The sequence below is a fragment of the Rhinoderma darwinii genome, unplaced genomic scaffold (assembly GCF_050947455.1).
Source record: "Rhinoderma darwinii isolate aRhiDar2 unplaced genomic scaffold, aRhiDar2.hap1 Scaffold_439, whole genome shotgun sequence".
Classification (NCBI taxonomy): Eukaryota; Metazoa; Chordata; class Amphibia; order Anura; family Rhinodermatidae; genus Rhinoderma; species Rhinoderma darwinii.
In genome coordinates, this window is record NW_027463865.1 from 167,547 (window position 1) to 189,969 (window position 22,423).

General features: G+C 42.1%; 1 protein-coding gene across 2 annotated transcripts in view; it reads left to right on the top strand.

Annotated features, from left to right (window-relative positions):
- The window catches only part of LOC142714055 (gastrula zinc finger protein XlCGF66.1-like), a 51,031-nt gene extending 37,625 nt beyond the window's left edge, over positions 1-13,406 (top strand). The window contains exons 2-6 of one of the 2 annotated variants that reach the window (XM_075848633.1): positions 10,415-10,578; positions 11,046-11,213; positions 11,298-11,421; positions 11,936-12,030; positions 13,164-13,406. In XM_075848633.1, coding sequence (XP_075704748.1) covers positions 10,501-10,578; positions 11,046-11,213; positions 11,298-11,421; positions 11,936-12,030 — 465 coding nt within the window. In that variant the 5' untranslated portion in view covers positions 10,415-10,500 and the 3' untranslated portion in view covers positions 13,164-13,406. Of the gene's footprint in view, positions 1-10,272; positions 10,579-11,045; positions 11,214-11,297; positions 11,422-11,935; positions 12,031-13,163 lie in introns of those variants that run through there. The other variant, XM_075848632.1, reaches the window with a different exon arrangement.
- The last annotated feature ends 9,017 nt before the right edge of the window (positions 13,407-22,423 follow it).

Here is a 22,423-nt window from a genome sequence, read left to right on the forward strand (position 1 = left end):
TGGTAATATGTACAGGGAGCAGTGTTTGTGTGGTAATATGTACAGGGAGCAGCGTGTGTGGTAATATCTACAGGGAGCAGCGTGTGTGGTAATATCTACAGAGAGCAGTGTGTGGTAATATCTACAGGGAGCAGTGTGTGTGTGGTAATATGTACAGGGAGCAGCGTGTGTGGTAATATCTACAGGGAGCAGTGTGGTAATATCTACAGGGAGCAGTGTGTGTGTGGTAATATCTACAGGGAGCAGTGTGTGGTAATATCTACAGGGAGCAGTGTGTGTGGTAATATCTACAGGGAGCAGTGTGTGTGGTAATATCTACAGGGAGCAGTGTGTGTGGTAATATCTACAGGGGGCAGTGTGTGTGGTAATATCTACAGGGAGCAGTGTGTGTGGTAATATCTACAGGGAGCAGTGTGTGTGGTAATATCTACAGGGAGCAGTGTATGGTAATATTTACAGGGAGCAGTGTGTGTGTGGTAATATCTACAGGGAGCAGTGTGTGGTAATATCTACAGGGAGCAGTGTGTGGTAATATCTACAGGGAGCAGTGTGTGTGGTAATATCTACAGGGAGCAGTGTGTGTGGTAATATCTACAGGGAGCAGTGTGTGTGGTAATATCTACAGGGAGCAGTGTGTGTGGTAATATCTACAGGGAGCAGTGTGTGTGGTAATATCTACAGGGAGCAGTGTGTGTGGTAATATCTACAGGGAGCAGTGTGTGTGGTAATATCTACAGGGAGCAGTGTGTGTGGTAATATCTACAGGGAGCAGTGTGTGTGGTAATATCTACAGGGAGCAGTGTGTGGTAATATCTACAGGGAGCAGTGTGTGGTAATATCTACAGGGAGCAGTGTGTGTGGTAATATCTACAGGGAGCAGTGTGTGGTAATATCTACAGGGAGCAGTGTGTGGTAATATCTACAGGGAGCAGTGTGTGTGGTAATATCTACAGGGAGCAGTGTGTGTGGTAATATCTACAGGGAGCAGTGTGTGGTAATATCTACAGGGGGGCTGTGTGTGTGGTATCTACAGGGAGCAGTGTGTGTGGTAATATCTACAGGGAGCAGTGTGTGTGGTAATATCTACAGGGAGCAGTGTGTGTGGTAATATATACAGGGAGCAGTGTGTGGTAATATCTACAGGGAGCAGTGTGTGGTAATATGTACAGGGAGCAGTGTGTGTGGTAATATCTACAGGGAGCAGTGTGTGGTAATATCTACAGGGAGCAGTGTGTGTGGTAATATGTACAGGGAGCAGTGTGTGGTAATATATACAGGGAGCAGTGTGTGTGGTAATATCTACAGGGAGCAGTGTGTGTGGTAATATCTACAGGGAGCAGTGTGTGGTAATATATACAGGGAGCAGTGTGTGTGGTAATATATACAGGGTGCAGTGTGTGTGGTAATATCTACAGGGAGCAGTGTGTGTGGTAATATCTACAGGGAGCAGTGTGTGGTAATATCTACAGGGGGGCTGTGTGTGTGGTATCTACAGGGAGCAGTGTGTGTGGTAATATCTACAGGGAGCAGTGTGTGTGGTAATATCTACAGGGAGCAGTGTGTGTGGTAATATCTACAGGGAGCAGTGTGTGGTAATATCTACAGGGAGCAGTGTGTGGTAATATCTACAGGGAGCAGTGTGTGGTAATATCTACAGGGAGCAGTGTGTGGTAATATCTACAGGGAGCAGTGTGTGTGGTAATATCTACAGGGGGCAGTGTGTGTGTGTGTGTGTGTGTGTGTGTGGTAATATCTACAGGGAGCAAAACCCCCCCACACTGTGCAAACACCGGAAATATAAAACCCCCTCACACCGCGCAATCACCGGAAATATAAAACCCCTCACACCGCGCAATCACCGGAAATATAAAACCCCTCACACTGCGCAATCACCGGAAATATAAAACCCCTCACACCGCGCAATCACCGGAAATATAAACCCCTCACACCGCGCAATCACCGGAAATATAAAACCCCCCCACACCGCGCAATCACCGGAAATATAAAACCCCTCACACCGCGCAATCACCGGAAATATAAACCCCTCACACCGCGCAATCACCGGAAATATAAACCCCTCACACCGCGCAATCACTGGGAATATAAACCCCTCACACCGCGCAATCACCGGAAATATAAAACCCCCTCACACCGCGCAATCACCGGAAATATAAAACCCCTCACACCGCGCAATCACCGGAAATATAAAACCCCTCCCACCGCGCAATCACCGGAAATATAAAACCCCTCACACCGCGCAATCACCGGAAATATAAACCCCCTCACACCGCGCAATCACCGGAAATATAAAACCCCTCACACCGCGCAATCACCGGAAATATAAACCCCTCACACCGCGCAATCACCGGAAATATAAAACCCCCTCACACCGCGCAATCACCGGAAATATAAAACCCCTCCCCACACCGCGCAATCACCGGAAATATAAAACCCCTCACACCGCGCAATCACCGGAAATATAAACCCCCCCTCACACCGCGCAATCACCGGAAATATAAACCCCCCACACCGCGCAGTCACCGGAAATATAAAACCACACACACCGCGCAATCACCGGAAATATAAAACCCCTCACACCGCGCAATCACCGGAAATATAAAACCCCTCACACCGCGCAATCACCGGAAATATAAAACCCGTCACACCGCACAATCACCGGAAATATAAAACCCCCCACACCGCGCAATCACCGGAAATATAAACCCCTCACACCGCGCAATCACCGGAAATATAAAACCCCTCACACCGCGCAATCACCGGAAATATAAAACCCCTCACACCGCGCAATCACCGGAAATATAAACCCCTCACACCGCGCAATCACCGTAAATATAAAACCCCCTCACACCGCGCAATCACCGGAAATATAAAACCCCTCCCCACACCGCGCAATCACCGGAAATATAAAACCCCTCACACCGTGCAATCACCGGAGATATAAAACCCCCCACACAGCGCAATCACCGGAAATATAAACCCCTCACACCGCGCAATCACCGGAAATATAAACCCCCCCTCACACCGCGCAATCGCCGGTAATATAAACCCCTCACACCGCGCAATCACAGGAAATATAAACCCCCCTTACACCGCGCAGTCACCGGAAATATAAAGCCCTCACACCGCGCAATCACCGGAAATATAAACCCCCCCTCACACCGCGCAATCACCGGAAATATAAACCCCCCCACACCGCGCAATCACCGGAAATATAAAACCACACACACCGCGCAATCACCGGAAATATAAAACCCCTCACACCGCGCAATCGCCGGAAATATAAAACCCCTCACACCGCTCAATCACCGGAAATATAAAACCCGTCACACCGCACAATCACCGGAAATATAAAACCCCCCACACCGCGCAATCACCGGAAATATAAACCCCTCACACCGCGCAATCACCGGAAATATAAAACCCCTCACACCGCGCAATCACCCGAAATATAAAATCCCTCACACCGCGCAATCACCGGAAATATAAAACCCTCCCCCACACCGCGCAATCACCGGAAATATAAACCCCTCACACCGCGCAATCACCGGAAATATAAACCTCTCACACCACGCAATCACCGGAAATATAAAACCCCTCACACCACGCAATCACCGGAAATATAAAACCCCTTCACACCGCGCAATCACCGGAAATATAAACCCCTCACACCGCGCAATCACCAGAAATATAAAACCCCTCACACCGCACAATCACCGGAAATATAAAACCCCTCACACCACACCGCGCAATCACCGGAAATATAAAACCCCTCACACCGCGCAATCACCGGAAATATAAAACCCCTCACACCGCGCAATCACCGGAAATATAAAACCCCTCACACTGCGCAATCACCGGAAATATAAAACCCCTCACACCGTGCAATCACAGGAAATATAAACCCCTCACACCGCGCAATCACCGGAAATATAAACCCCTCACACCGCGCAATCACCGGAAATATAAACCCCCTCACACCGCACAATCACCGGAAATATAAAACCCCTCACACCGCGCAATCACCGGAAATATAAACCCCTCACACCGCGCAATCACCGGAGATATAAACCCCTCACACCACGCAATCACCGGAAATATAAACCCCCCCGACACCGTGCAATCACCGGAAATATAAACCCTTCACACCGCGCAATCACCGGAAATATAAACCCCCCCCCCCCACATCGCGCAATCACCGGAAATATAAAAGCCCTCACACCGCGCAATCACCGGAAATATAATCCCCCCACACCGCGCAATCTCCGGAAATATAAAACCCCTCACACCGCGCACTCACAGGAAATATAAAACCCCCTCACACCGCGCAATCACCGGAAATATAAAACCCCCTCACACCGCGCAATCACAGGAAATATAAACCCCTCACACCGCGCAATCACCGGAAATATAAACCCCTCACGCCGCGCAATCACCGGAAATATAAACCCCCCCCAAATCGCACAATCATCGGAAATATAAAAGCCCTCACACCGCGCAATCACCGGAAATATAAACCCCCCCCCCACACCGCGCAATCACCGGAAATATAAACCCCTCACACCGCGCAATCACCGAAAATATAAAACCCCCCGCACACCGCGCAATCACTGGAAATATAAACCCCCCCCCCACACACAGCGCAATCACCGGAAATATAAACCCCCCACACACCGCGGAATCACCGGAAACATAAACCCCTCACACCGCGCAATCACCGGAAATATAAAACTCCTCACACCGCGCAATCACCGGAAATATAAACCCCCCCACACCGCACAATCACCGGAAATATAAACCCCCCACACACCGCGGAATCACCGGAAATATAAACCCCTCACACCGCGCAATCACCGGAAATATAAACCCCCCACACACCGCGGAATCACCGGAAATATAAACCCCTCACACCGCGCAATCACCGGAAATATAAAACACCTCACACCGCGCAATCACCGGAAATATAAAACTCCTCTCACCGCGCAATCACCGGAAATATAAACCCCTCACCGCGCAATCACCGGAAATATAAAACCCCTCACACCGCGCAATCACCGGAAATATAAACCCGTCACACCGCGCAATCACCGGAAATATAAACCCCTCACACCCCGCAATCACAGGAAATATAAACCTCCTCACACTGCACAATCACCGGAAATATAAAACCCCTCACACCGCGCAATCACCGGAAATATAAAACCCCTAACACCGCGCAATCACCGGAAATATAAAACCCCTCACACCGCGCAATCACCGGAAATATAAAACTCCTCACACCGCGCAATCATCAGAAATATAAAACTCCTCTCACCGCGCAATCACCGGAAATATAAAACGTTCTGTCTCACAAAATAGCGACGCAAAACGGTTTTCTTTTTTGAACAAATTTTTCTTTACTTGTCGAAGATAAATCTCAAAATTTGGTGTCGTCGTAATCGTATTGACCCGGAGAATAAAGGTAACAAGTCATTTTCACCGCATGGTGAACGCCGCAAAAACTAAACCTAAAAATCAATAGGATTCACTGCGTTTTCCTCTATTCCAGCCCACAATTGTTTCCTCTTTCCCAGCACATTATAGGGGACAATAAAGGGGTTTTCCACGATCGGACAACTGATGACCTTCACCAGATAGGTCATCAGTATATGATCTGTGTGGGTCCGACACCCGGACTCCGCACCGATCATCTGCTCCAGCTGCCTCCGGGCACCAGAAGTCCATGCTGAAAGCAGATGCTCCGGTCACGGAATAGAGCGGTCGTGCTGCTGTGTTAAAGTGAATAGGAGCAGAGCATTTAGTTCTGCAGAACGGCCGCTGTGCAGTGGTCGGAGCCATTTGCTTCCGGCTCCAACTACTGCATACCGTTCAAAACATCCGGCAGCCGGAGCAGCTGATCTGTTCGGGGTCCGGGTGTCGGACCCCCACCATCATATACTGATGACCTATCCAGTGGAGGTCATCCGTTGTCTGATCGTGGAAAACCCCTTTTAAAATTACTTCACGTCCAGCACAAGACATGTTCTCATACGGCTATGCCAACGGAAAAACAAAAAAGTTCTGGCTTTTGGAAGGAGGGAGGAAAAATTTGAATTGGCTGCGTGTCCAAGGGGTTAAGTACATAAGAAGAGACAAACATTAATGAATGACAGACTGGTCCAGAGGGAGAGAGACCCTGCCCTCGTAGACTACTAGGGGAAGCACGGGAGAAATCTAGATGATGATGTGAGGAACAGATAAAATGAGAACAAAGAAGGTCTTGTGAGGACCGGAGATTATGTGTGGGGAGGTATCAGGAGATTAGGGCAGAGATGTATGGAGGGGATGGTTTGTTGACAGCCTTGCATGTCATTTTTAATATGTATAACTTAATTTAGTAGGTAATGGGTGGCCAGTGACCGCAGAGGTGGAATGAGGGGAGTGGTAGATTTACCCTTGCAGCAGAGTTGAGAATGGGTAGGAGGGGTGCAATAGTGTTAGATGGGAAGCCACAGAGAAGGGTGTTGGAGTAGTCTAGACAGTAGATGATGAGGACATATATACTAGCATGTTTGTCTGTTCGAGGAAAGACTGACTTCAAGAGGTTTTTGAGGTGGAGACAGCAAGAAGTGGTAAGCGCTTAGGCTGTGCTATTTGAAATTAAGGGTTATCCCAATGCAGCGGACCTGTGAGACCGGGAAATGTGTGGAGCCATTAACTGTGATTTGATAGTTCTGGTAAGGGGGTTGAGTGAAATGGGGAAAAGATGATTCCGTTTTCTCCATGTTAATCTTAAGGAAGTGGGAGGTGAAAGAGGAGATAACTGTTAGACACTCTAGATAGCAGGGAGGTAACATCAAGACCAGAGGTAAATTTGACCAAAGATTTAGATGGAGAAGAGTAAGGGATCCAGAACACTGAGACCCATAAGGGAGCGATAGTAAATCTTTAGTTGGTAAGGTATGAGGAGATCCAGGAGAGGGCCAAGTCTGTGATGTCAAGGGACTAGAGAATTTGTATCAGGAGGGTGTGATCGACTGTGCCGAAGGTGGTGGACAGGTCTAGAAGGAGGAGCACAGAGTAATGTAGAAGCAGAGGACAGGTCTAGAAGAAGGAGGAGCACAGAGTAATGTAGAAGCAGAGGACAGGTCTAGAAGAAGGAGGAGCACAGAGTAATGTAGAAGCAGAGGACAGGTCTAGAAGGAGGAGCACAGAGTAATGTAGAAGCAGAGGACAGGTCTAGAAGGAGAGGCACAGAGTAATGTAGAAGCAGAGGACCGGTCTAGAAGGAGGAGCACAGAGTAATGTAGAAGCAGAGGACAGGTCTAGAAGGAGAGGCACAGAGTAATGTAGAAGCAGAGGACAGGTCTAGAAGGAGGAGCACAGAGTAATGTAGAAGCAGAGGACAGGTCTAGAAGGAGAGGCACAGAGTAATGTAGAAGCAGAGGACAGGTCTAGAAGGAGGAGCACAGAGTAATGTAGAAGCAGAGGACAGGTCTAGAAGGAGGAGCACAGAGTAATGTAGAAGCAGAGGACAGGTCTAAAAGGAGGAGCACAGAGTAATGTAGAAGCAGAGGACAGGTCTAGAAGAAGGAGGAGCACAGAGTAATGTAGAAGCAGAGGACAGGTCTAGAAGGAGGAGCACACAGTAATGTAGAAGCAGAGGACAGGTCTAGAAGGAGGAGCACAGAGTAATGTAGAAGCAGAGGACAGGTCTAGAAGGAGGAGCACAGAGTAATGTAGAAGCAGAGGACAGGTCTAGAAGGAGGAGCACAGAGTAATGTAGAAGCAGAGGACAGGTCTAGAAGAAGGAGGAGCACAGAGTAATGTAGAAGCAGAGGACAGGTCTAGAAGAAGGAGCACAGAGTAATGTAGAAGCAGAGGACAGGTCTAGAAGGAGGAGCACAGAGCAATGTAGAAGCAGAGGACAGGTCTAGAAGGAGGAGCACAGAGTAATGTAGAAGCAGAGGACAGGTCTAGAAGGAGGAGCACAGAGTAATGTAGAAGCAGAGGACAGGTCTAGAAGGAGGAGCACAGAGTAATGTAGAAGCAGAGGACAGGTCTAGAAGGAGGAGCACAGAGTAATGTAGAAGCAGAGGACAGGTCTAGAAAGAGGAGCACAGAGTAATGTAGAAGCAGAGGACAGGTCTAGAAGGAGCACAGAATAATGAAGAAGTGGGGGAACAGGTTTAAAAGGAAAAGCACCAAGTAATGTAGACGATGGAGGACAGGTCACGCTTTACAGAAGTCTGTGTGTAAGATGTGACTGCTAAGTGATAAGATGATGCAGAGATCCTGCACACCCAGCACAATACATGCTGCTTCCTCACACTAAACTACCAGGACATACACACTGTATTGGTGGGACGTTCTGCGCATGCACACTGGTCTGGCGGGATCTAGAAGCAGAGGACAGGTCTAGAAGAAGGAGGAGCACAGAGTAATGTAGAAGCAGAGGACAGGTCTAGAAGAAGGAGCACAGAGTAATGTAGAAGCAGAGGACAGGTCTAGAAGGAGGAGCACAGAGCAATGTAGAAGCAGAGGACAGGTCTAGAAGGAGGAGCACAGAGTAATGTAGAAGCAGAGGACAGGTCTAGAAGGAGGAGCACAGAGTAATGTAGAAGCAGAGGACAGGTCTAGAAGGAGGAGCACAGAGTAATGTAGAAGCAGAGGACAGGTCTAGAAGGAGGAGCACACAGTAATGTAGAAGCAGAGGACAGGTCTAGAAGGAGGAGCACAGAGTAATGTAGAAGCAGAGGACAGGTCTAGAAGGAGGAGCACAGACTAATGTAGAAGCAGAGGACAGGTCTAGAAGGAGGAGCACAGAGTAATGTAGAAGCAGAGGACAGGTCTAGAAGAAGGAGGAGCACAGAGTAATGTAGAAGCAGAGGACAGGTCTAGAAGAAGGAGCACAGAGTAATGTAGAAGCAGAGGACAGGTCTAGAAGGAGGAGCACAGAGCAATGTAGAAGCAGAGGACAGGTCTAGAAGGAGGAGCACAGAGTAATGTAGAAGCAGAGGACAGGTCTAGAAGGAGGAGCACAGAGTAATGTAGAAGCAGAGGACAGGTCTAGAAGGAGGAGCACAGAGTAATGTAGAAGCAGAGGACAGGTCTAGAAGGAGGAGCACAGAGTAATGTAGAAGCAGAGGACAGGTCTAGAAAGAGGAGCACAGAGTAATGTAGAAGAAGAGGACAGGTCTAGAAGGAGCACAGAATAATGAAGAAGTGGGGGAACAGGTTTAAAAGGAAAAGCACCAAGTAATGTAGACGATGGAGGACAGGTCACGCTTTACAGAAGTCAGTGTGTAAGATGTGACTGCTAAGTGATAAGATGATGCAGAGATCCTGCACACCCAGCACAATACATGCTGCTTCCTCACACTAAACTACCAGGACATACACACTGTATTGGTGGGACGTTCTGCGCATGCACACTGGTCTGGCGGGATCTTCTGCTCCTGCGCACTGGACTGGCGGCAACTTCCGCGCCTGCACACTGGTCTGGCGGGACCTTCCGCGCCTGCACACTGGTCTGGCGGGACCTTCCGCGCCTGCACACTGGTCTGGCGGGACCTTCCGCGCCTGCACACTGGTCTGGCGTGACCTTCCGCGCCTGCGCACTGGTCTGGCGGGACCTTCTGCGCCTGCGCACTGGTCTGGCCGGACCTTCCGCGCCTGCGCACTGGTCTGGCGGGACCTTCCGCGCCTGCCCGCTGGTCTGGCGGGACCTTCCGCGCCTGCCCGCTGGTCTGGCGGGACCTTCCGCCGCCTGCCCACTGGTCTGGCGGGACCTTCCGCTCCTCCACACTGGTCTGGCGGGACCTTCCGCACATGCTCGCAGGACTGGCGGGACCTTCCGCACATGCTCGCAGGACTGGCGGGACCTTCTGCACATTCACACGTGACCGCCGGTTCCCATTAACCATGGTTAGTATCTGTCTTTCAGATGTGAATAAAGTTACTATCCGGTAAAATAATCTACAAGGAAAAGGGGAATACTATAATAATTAAGAATTTTAGATGTCTCTGAAGATCCAGGATCTCTGAGGTAACTTCTAATATCTGTAAAAACTTATATTAGGGGTGTATTCATTCATAAAGGGCATCTGTCACATTGACCACCCGTCTGATCTGTTGGCAGCAGATTATATAGCAGGAGGACCTGAGCAGATTGTGTCTCTCCATTCTCTTCTATAGGAGTTACGGGAACCGCCTAACAAGGCCACCCAGAGGTGGAGCCGCATCTATCAGACATTCCTGGCATCTCCTGGGAGAAATGTCCGTGTTGGGAATACCCCTTTATTCCATGTGGTGACGGCTCTGAGAAGATGTTTCTCTCAATGATCAATAAGTGAGGTTCTGTATGTCACACATGATGTCCCCTGTATGATTTCCATCTTCTCCTTTCTTCATAAAGACATCTGCAGTACTAGATCCTCCAGTTCCTCCAGTTTTCTCATCTTCTCCTCCACAACGTTCCTTCTGCTGAATGACCCACCAAGGATGGACAAGGACAGGAATGAGATGAGCAGAAGAATATTAGACTTCACCTTGGAGATCATCTACCTGTTGAGCGGAGAGGTAAACTTTTCTACATTATAGAACAAGTCCCACATAGGGAAGGGACAATACATAATAGGAAGAATCCAGTGTCCTGTATAACAACGTCCAGACCTTCCAAGTGACGTCAAGAAGCTGCAGATCAGCCACCGATATGGTCAGTTATGTGTCATGTCACCAATGCAGCAATAGTAATGTTGTAGAGCAATGAGAATGACCAGGAACCAGGAGGATCAGGATGACATCTATATAGAAACATAGGAGATGACGGCAGGAGGAGAGCACATGGTCCATCTAGTCCCCCCCAATATTATATCCTTTTTAGTTTTGGCCTCGTTCTATTTTCTCAATGTCTTTTTGTAGGAGAGGTCTCCAGTATTACAGATGTGGGGTCACTAGAGCTCTATACAGCGGGGTCACAATCTCCCTCTTTCTACTGAGGGGGAAATACTGTGTTCAGTTCTCTAAGTGTCTCTCTCCATACACAGGAGTACACCATAGTGAAGAAGACATCGGGTGACTGTACGACTCCCATCATCCATGAGTCAGGAGGATGGAGCAGTAGTCCCATCACAGAGCCTCCCCCTCACTCCCGGATACATGAGAAGAAGATCTTAGAACTGATCTACAAGATGACTGAGCTGCTGACTGGAGAGGTGACACTGCTGGGAATGCTGGGAAATTCTCCAGTAACAGCACTGGAGGTGTCTGGGTAATGACTGTATCATTGTGTGTGTCAGGTTCCTATAAGGAGTCAGGATGTCACTGTCTATCTCTCCATGGAGGAGTGGGAGTATCTAGAAGGACACAAGGATCTGTACGAGGAGGTCATGATGGAGGACTACCGGCCCCGCACATCACAAGGTAAGAAGAGACAGATCTATACTGGCATTACTGTGGGCACAGGCTGGACTGGCGGTCATGTTGAGGCCTTAATACCGTCATGTGCAGCACATATACACGTGTGTACAATGACATGTAATGTAGGAGCTCCACAATTTCGGCTCCTTTTACATCACATTAGATCCCTGTGTTTCGTGCTGCCGGCTGCTCATAACTCTGCATTACAGGTCACATTACATTGTACAGCGCTGGCGGCCGTTCTGGATACAGGAGCCATGAAGACGGGCAGGACGCGCTGTCTCCTAATGCAGAGTTATGGGCAGCCGGCAGCGAGGACTATGGGCAGTCTGTGCTGTAGTCAGAAGTAAACCTGGTAATACAAGTCATGTAGAAAGACGATTATCGGCACACTCCGGCAGTATAATAGTTTCCTATATAATGTCAGTATAATCGGAGGTTCTCTTTAATATTACAAGTTCTGGGCACTAGATTCTGGAGATGGGACGCTGATCCAGGGATTTATTCTGATTTCCAGATTTGGAGTCGGGGAGGAGTTTTCCCCTAATGAGACAATTGTCATCCACCTCATGGGGGTTTATCTTCCTCTGGATCAACACGGTCGGATTATAGGTTGGTCTTGATGGACTTGTGTCTTTCTTCATCCTTAGTAACTGTAACACAGAATGTATGAAGCTAAATTTACCACGAATATAAAGTACAACGTGTTCTGAAAAAACAATCTCACAATGTCTTGGATAAGTAAAATCTTATTCCCACTTATGATACGTCTCCACATGGCGTAAACACGGCGGAACGTCCAAAACTCATTTTTGGCGCGACGTGTAGATGAGATTTGTTAAAATCTCACCCTCATTGCTACTACTGTAATACGCTGCAGATTTTCTCGCAATTAAATACTTTGCAGAAAATCTGCATCTTATCAGCCCCGTGTGCACATACCCTTAAAGTAACACGTCAGATTTGAGAAATGGTTCTCTTAAACAGGTCAAAAATAGGCCATGGATTCCACTCCCAGAGGAGTCCCTGACATCACTGTCCATATATGGACAGAGACGTCAGGGGCTCCCTCTAGAAGCACAATTTCCAGCCAAGTTGACGGCAACGCTCTGGCAAATGATTCCGCTCCTAGAGGGAGCTTCAGTGGCGCTATCTACAGGGGATGAGGTGCTATCTGCAGGGGTTTGGCATAAGTTTGATTAAACTAAGGGGGAGATGTGCCGGCACTTGTGGAGAGAGCCGGCGGACAGGAAAGTACAACCCTGTTCCATTCTGCCAATATTTATTTATGTGACACCTGCCCAGGGCATCAGGAGTTGGAAAGTATATAGCCATGTCGTGAAGGGGTTAATTAATATGTATAGAAAATATTGCCTACAGAGGTGTACACAGCCTTTAAGAGGCTAATAAGCAAGTGACACCCAGACCATTTTTGGTTGCAGGTAACTAAATAGAGGCGTCCTGTGTCCCGCCACTTTCATGTGTATCCGCGTCCACAGAGGGCAGATACAGGTAAATACTATGGTGGAGCAGGGAGCCAGTTACGCCCCGCCGTTCGCTCTGGTAGGGCACAGTCTACTTTAGGCCTGTGGCTTACAAGGTGCAGGGACCTCGACACCGGTAGTGAGGACCTCAACATTGTAATTCCGGCTCTGATCAGTAAACATAGAAGTGTAGAGAGAAGTGTGTGATATATAGACAGATATACAGTAGTCATGTATTCAGTCACTGTGTGTTTCCTACAGATGGATCCAGTAGGAGAAATCCACCAGAGAGATGTCCCAGTCCTCTGTATTCCCAGGACTGTCCAGAGGAAAATCCCAATGTCCCAGAGAATCATCAGGTAGATGAAGCTGAGCCGTATACCAGATCTATATAGGGGGGTGCGGAGCTTTTCGGTCCTGCAGTCATTAGGGATGTCACGATACCAGAATTTGGACTCCGATACCGATACTTCGTGTAGTATTGCGATTTCGATATCAAAACGATACTTTACCAGCAGTAATAAAAAAATAATAAAAAAGTTCTTCCGTTTTCTGATGTGAGACGCGAGGCGTGATGATGAATGTAACCTCCATGTACCTCATTAATAGTAATTAACCCCATCATGTTTCTCCGTCATAATGGGTTAATGTGTGAGGTACATGAAGGGGTTAATTACTATTACTGAGGCACATGGAGGTTACATTCATCATCACGCCTCGTGCCCCACAATAATAAGTGATAGAAATATATACTGATAGTACACAGGCATATATCTATATACTGATAGTACACAGCCATATATCTATATACTGATAGTACACAGGCATATATCTATACACTGATAGCACACAGGCATATATCTATATACTGATAGCACACAGGCATATATCTATATACTGATAATACACAGGCATATATCTATATACTGATAGTACACAGGCATATATCTATATACTGATAGTACACAGGCATATATCTATACACTGATAATACACAGGCATATATCTATATACTGATAGTACACAGGCATATATCTATATACTGATAGCACACAGGCATATATCTATATACTGATAGCACACAGGCATATATCTATATACTGATAGTACACAGGCATATATCTATATACTGATAGCACACAGGCATATATCTATATACTGATAGTACACAGGCATATATCTATACACTGATAGTACACAGGCATATATCTATATACTGATAGTACACAGGCATATATCTATATACTGATAGTACACAGGCATATATCTATACACTGATAGTACACAGGCATATATCTATATACTGATAGTACACAGGCATATATCTATATACTGATAGTACACAGGCATATATCTATATACTGATAGTACACAGGCATATATCTATATACTGATAGTACACAGGCCTATATCTATATACTGATAGTACACAGGCATATATCTATATACTGATAGTACACAGGCATATATCTATATACTGATAGTACACAGGCATATATCTATATACTGATAGTACACAGGCATATATCTATATACTGATAGCACACAGGCATATATCTATACACTGATAATACACAGGCATATATCTATATACTGATAGTACACAGGCATATATCTATATACTGATAGCACACAGGCATATATCTATATACTGATAGTACACAGGCATATATCTATATACTGATAGTACACAGGCATATATCTATACACTGATAGTACACAGGCATATATCTATATACTGATAGTACACAGGCATATATCTATATACAGATAGTACACAGGTATATATCTATATACTGATAGTACACAGGTATATATCTATACACTGATAGCACACAGGCATATATCTATACACTGATAGTACAGAGGCATATATCTATATACTGATAGCACACAGGCATATATCTATATACTGATAGTACACAGGCATATATCTATATACTGATAGTACACAGGCATATATCTATATACTGATAGTACACAGGCATATATCTATATACTGATAGTACACAGGCATATATCTATATACTGATAGCACACAGGCATATATCTATATACTGATAGTACACAGGCATATATCTATATACTGATAGTACACAGGCATATATCTATATACTGATAGTACACAGGCATATATCTATACACTGATAGTACACAGGCATATATCTATACACTGATAGCACACAGGCATATATCTATATACTGATAGTACACAGGCATATATCTATATACTGATAGTACACAGGCATATATCTATATACTGATAGTACACAGGCATATATCTATATACTGATAGTACACAGGCATATATCTATATACTGATAGTACACAGGCGTATATCTATACACTGATAGTACACAGGCATATATCTATACACTGATAGTACACAGGCATATATCTATATACTGATAATACACAGGCATATATCTATATACTGATAATACACAGGCATATATCTATATACTGATAGTACACAGGCGTATATCTATATACTGATAGTACACAGGCATATATCTATACACTGACAGTACACAGGCATATATCTATATACTGATAGTACACAGGCATATATCTATATACTGATAGTACACAGGCATATATATCTATATACTGATAGTACACAGGCATATATCTATATACTGATAGTACACAGGCATATATCTATATACTGATAGTACACAGGCATATATCTATATACTGATAGTACACAGGCATATATCTATATACTGATAGTACACAGGCATATATCTATATACTGATAGCACACAGGCATATATCTATATACTGATAGCACACAGGCATATATCTATATACTGATAGTACACAGGCATATATCTATATACTGATAGTACACAGGCATATATCTATATACTGATAGCACACAGGCATATATCTATATACTGATAGTACACAGGCATATATCTATATACTGATAGCACACAGGCATATATCTATACACTGATAGTACACAGGCATATATCTATATACTGATAGTACACAGGCATATATCTATATACTGATAGTACACAGCCATATATCTATACACTGATAGTACACAGGCATATATCTATATAATGATAGTACACAGGCATATATCTATATACTGATAGTACACAGGCCTATATCTATACACTGATAGCACACAGGCCTATATCTATATACTGATAGCACACAGGCATATATCTATATACTGATAGCACACAGGCATATATCTATATACTGATAGTACACAGGCATATATCTATACACTGATAATACACAGGCATATATCTATATACTGATAGTACACAGGCATATATCTATATACTGATAGTACACAGGCATATATCTATATACTGATAGTACACAGGCATATATCTATATACTGATAGCACACAGGCATATATCTATATACTGATAGTACACAGGCATATATCTATATACTGATAGTACACAGGTATATATCTATATACTGATAGTACACAGGCATATATCTATATACTGATAGCACACAGGCATATATCTATATACTGATAGTACACAGGCATATATCTATATACTGATAGCACACAGGCATATATCTATATACTGATAGCACACAGGCGTATATCTATATACTGATAGTACACAGGCATATATCTATATACTGATAGTACACAGGCGTATATCTATATACTGATAGTACACAGGCATATATCTATATACTGATAGTACACAGGCATATATCTATATACTGATAGTACACAGGCATATATCTATACACTGATAGTACACAGGCATATATCTATATACTGATAGCACACAGGCATATATCTATATACTGATAGCACACAGGCGTATATCTATATACTGATAGTACACAGGCATATATCTATATACTGATAGTACACAGGCGTATATCTATATACTGATAGTACACAGGCGTATATCTATATACTGATAGTACACAGGCATATATCTATATACTGATAGTACACAGGCATATATCTATATACTGATAGTACACAGGTATATATCTATATACTGATAGTACACAGGCATATATCTATATACTGATAGCACACAGGCATATATCTATATACTGATAGTACACAGGCATATATCTATATACTGATAGCACACAGGCATATATCTATACACTGATAATACACAGGCATATATCTATATACTGATAGTACACAGGCATATATCTATATACTGATAGTACACAGGCATACATCTATATACTGATAGTACACAGGCATATATCTATATACTGATAGTACACAGGCATATATCTATATACTGATAGTACACAGGCATATATCTATATACTGATAGTACACAGGCATATATCTATATACTGATAGTACACAGGCATATATCTATATACTGATAGTACACAGGCGTATATCTATACACTGATAGTACACAGGCATATATCTATACACTGATAGTACACAGGCATATATCTATATACTGATAATACACAGGCATATATCTATATACTGATAATACACAGGCATATATCTATATACTGATAGTACACAGGCGTATATCTATATACTGATAGTACACAGGCATATATCTATACACTGACAGTACACAGGCATATATCTATATACTGATAGTACACAGGCATATATCTATATACTGACAGTACACAGGCATATATCTATACACTGATAGCACACAGGCATATATCTATACACTGATAGTACACAGGCATATATCTATATACTGATAGTACACAGGCATATATCTATATACTGATAGCACACAGGCATATATCTATATACTGATAGCACACAGGCATATATCTATATACTGATAGTACACAGGCATATATCTATACACTGATAATACACAGGCATATATCTATATACTGATAGTACACAGGCATATATCTATATACTGATAGTACACAGGCATATATCTATACACTGATAATACACAGGCATATATCTATATACTGATAGTACACAGGCATATATCTATATACTGATAGTACACAGGCATATATCTATACACTGATAGCACACAGGCATATATCTATACACTGATAGTACACAGCCATATATCTATATACTGATAGTACACAGGCATATATCTATACACTGATAGTACACAGGCCTATATCTATATACTGATAGCACACAGGCATATATCTATATACTGATAGTACACAGGCATATATCTATATACTGATAGTACACAGGCGTATATCTATATACTGATAGTACACAGGCATATATCTATATACTGATAGTACACAGGCATATATCTATATACTGATAGTACACAGGCATATATCTATACACTGATAATACACAGGCATATATCTATATACTGATAGTACACAGGCATATATCTATATACTGATAGTACACAGGCATATATCTATACACTGATAGCACACAGGCATATATCTATACACTGATAGTACACAGCCATATATCTATATACTGATAGTACACAGGCATATATCTATATACTGATAGTACACAGGCCTATATCTATATACTGATAGCACACAGGCATATATCTATATACTGATAGTACACAGGCATATATCTATATACTGATAGTACACAGGCATATATCTATACACTGATAGCACACAGGCATATATCTATATACTGATAGTACACTGGCATATATCTATATACTGATAGTACACAGGCATATATCTATACACTGATAATACACAGGCATATATCTATACACTGATAATACACAGGCATATATCTATATACTGATAGTACACAGGCATACATCTATATACTGATAGTACACAGGCATATATCTATATACTGATAGTACACAGGCATATATCTATATACTGATAGTACACAGGCATATATCTATATACTGATAGTACACAGGCATATATCTATATACTGATAGTACACAGGCATATATCTATATACTGATAGTACACAGGCGTATATCTATACACTGATAGTACACAGGCATATATCTATACACTGATAGTACACAGGCATATATCTATATACTGATAATACACAGGCATATATCTATATACTGATAATACACAGGCATATATCTATATACTGATAGTACACAGGCGTATATCTATATACTGATAGTACACAGGCATATATCTATACACTGACAGTACACAGGCATATATCTATATACTGATAGTACACAGGCATATATCTATATACTGACAGTACACAGGCATATATCTATACACTGATAGCACACAGGCATATATCTATACACTGATAGTACACAGGCATATATCTATATACTGATAGTACACAGGCATATATCTATATACTGATAGCACACAGGCATATATCTATATACTGATAGCACACAGGCATATATCTATATACTGATAGTACACAGGCATATATCTATACACTGATAATACACAGGCATATATCTATATACTGATAGTACACAGGCATATATCTATATACTGATAGTACACAGGCATATATCTATACACTGATAATACACAGGCATATATCTATATACTGATAGTACACAGGCATATATCTATATACTGATAGTACACAGGCATATATCTATACACTGATAGCACACAGGCATATATCTATACACTGATAGTACACAGCCATATATCTATATACTGATAGTACACAGGCATATATCTATACACTGATAGTACACAGGCCTATATCTATATACTGATAGCACACAGGCATATATCTATATACTGATAGTACACAGGCATATATCTATATACTGATAGTACACAGGCGTATATCTATATACTGATAGTACACAGGCATATATCTATATACTGATAGTACACAGGCATATATCTATATACTGATAGTACACAGGCATATATCTATACACTGATAATACACAGGCATATATCTATATACTGATAGTACACAGGCATATATCTATATACTGATAGTACACAGGCATATATCTATACACTGATAGCACACAGGCATATATCTATACACTGATAGTACACAGCCATATATCTATATACTGATAGTACACAGGCATATATCTATATACTGATAGTACACAGGCCTATATCTATATACTGATAGCACACAGGCATATATCTATATACTGATAGTACACAGGCATATATCTATATACTGATAGTACACAGGCATATATCTATACACTGATAGCACACAGGCATATATCTATATACTGATAGTACACTGGCATATATCTATATACTGATAGTACACAGGCATATATCTATACACTGATAATACACAGGCATATATCTATACACTGATAATACACAGGCATATATCTATATACTGATAGTACACAGGCATATATCTATATACTGATAGTACACAGGCATATATCTATACACTGATAATACACAGGCATATATCTATATACTGATAGTACACAGGCATATATCTATATACTGATAGTACACAGGCATATATCTATATACTGATAGTACACAGCCATATATCTATACACTGATAGTACACAGGCATATATCTATATAATGATAGTACACAGGCATATATCTATATACTGATAGTACACAGGCCTATATCTATACACTGATAGCACACAGGCCTATATCTATATACTGATAGCACACAGGCATATATCTATATACTGATAGCACACAGGCATATATCTATATACTGATAGTACACAGGCATATATCTATACACTGATAATACACAGGCATATATCTATATACTGATAGTACACAGGCATATATCTATATACTGATAGTACACAGGCATATATCTATATACTGATAGTACACAGGCATATATCTATACACTGATAGTACACAGGCATATATCTATACACTGATAATACACAGGCATATATCTATATACTGATAGTACACAGGCATATATCTATATACTGATAGTACACAGGCATATATCTATATACTGATAGCACACAGGCATATATCTATATACTGATAGTACACAGGCATATATCTATATACTGATAGTACACAGGTATATATCTATATACTGATAGTACACAGGCATATATCTATATACTGATAGCACACAGGCATATATCTATATACTGATAGTACACAGGCATATATCTATATACTGATAGCACACAGGCATATATCTATATACTGATAGCACACAGGCGTATATCTATATACTGATAGTACACAGGCATATATCTATATACTGATAGTACACAGGCGTATATCTATATACTGATAGTACACAGGCATATATCTATATACTGATAGTACACAGGCATATATCTATATACTGATAGTACACAGGCATATATCTATACACTGATAGTACACAGGCATATATCTATATACTGATAGCACACAGGCATATATCTATATACTGATAGCACACAGGCGTATATCTATATACTGATAGTACACAGGCATATATCTATATACTGATAGTACACAGGCGTATATCTATATACTGATAGTACACAGGCGTATATCTATATACTGATAGTACACAGGCATATATCTATATACTGATAGTACACAGGTATATATCTATATACTGATAGTACACAGGCATATATCTATATACTGATAGCACACAGGCATATATCTATATACTGATAGTACACAGGCATATATCTATATACTGATAGCACACAGGCATATATCTATACACTGATAATACACAGGCATATATCTATATACTGATAGTACACAGGCATATATCTATATACTGATAGTACACAGGCATACATCTATATACTGATAGTACACAGGCATATATCTATATACTGATAGTACACAGGCATATATCTATATACTGATAGCATACAGGCATATATCTATATACTGATAGTACACAGGCATATATCTATATACTGATAGTACACAGGCATATATCTATATACTGATAGTACACAGGCATATATCTATATACTGACAGTACACAGGCATATATCTATACACTGATAGCACACAGGCATATATCTATACACTGATAGTACACAGGCATATATCTATATACTGATAGTACACAGGCATATATCTATATACTGATAGCACACAGGCATATATCTATATACTGATAGCACACAGGCATATATCTATATACTGATAGTACACAGGCATATATCTATACACTGATAATACACAGGCATATATCTATATACTGATAGTACACAGGCATATATCTATATACTGATAGTACACAGGCATATATCTATACACTGATAATACACAGGCATATATCTATATACTGATAGTACACAGGCATATATCTATATACTGATAGTACACAGGCATATATCTATACACTGATAGCACACAGGCATATATCTATACACTGATAGTACACAGCCATATATCTATATACTGATAGTACACAGGCATATATCTATACACTGATAGTACACAGGCCTATATCTATATACTGATAGCACACAGGCATATATCTATATACTGATAGTACACAGGCATATATCTATATACTGATAGTACACAGGCGTATATCTATATACTGATAGTACACAGGCATATATCTATATACTGATAGTACACAGGCATATATCTATATACTGATAGTACACAGGCATATATCTATACACTGATAATA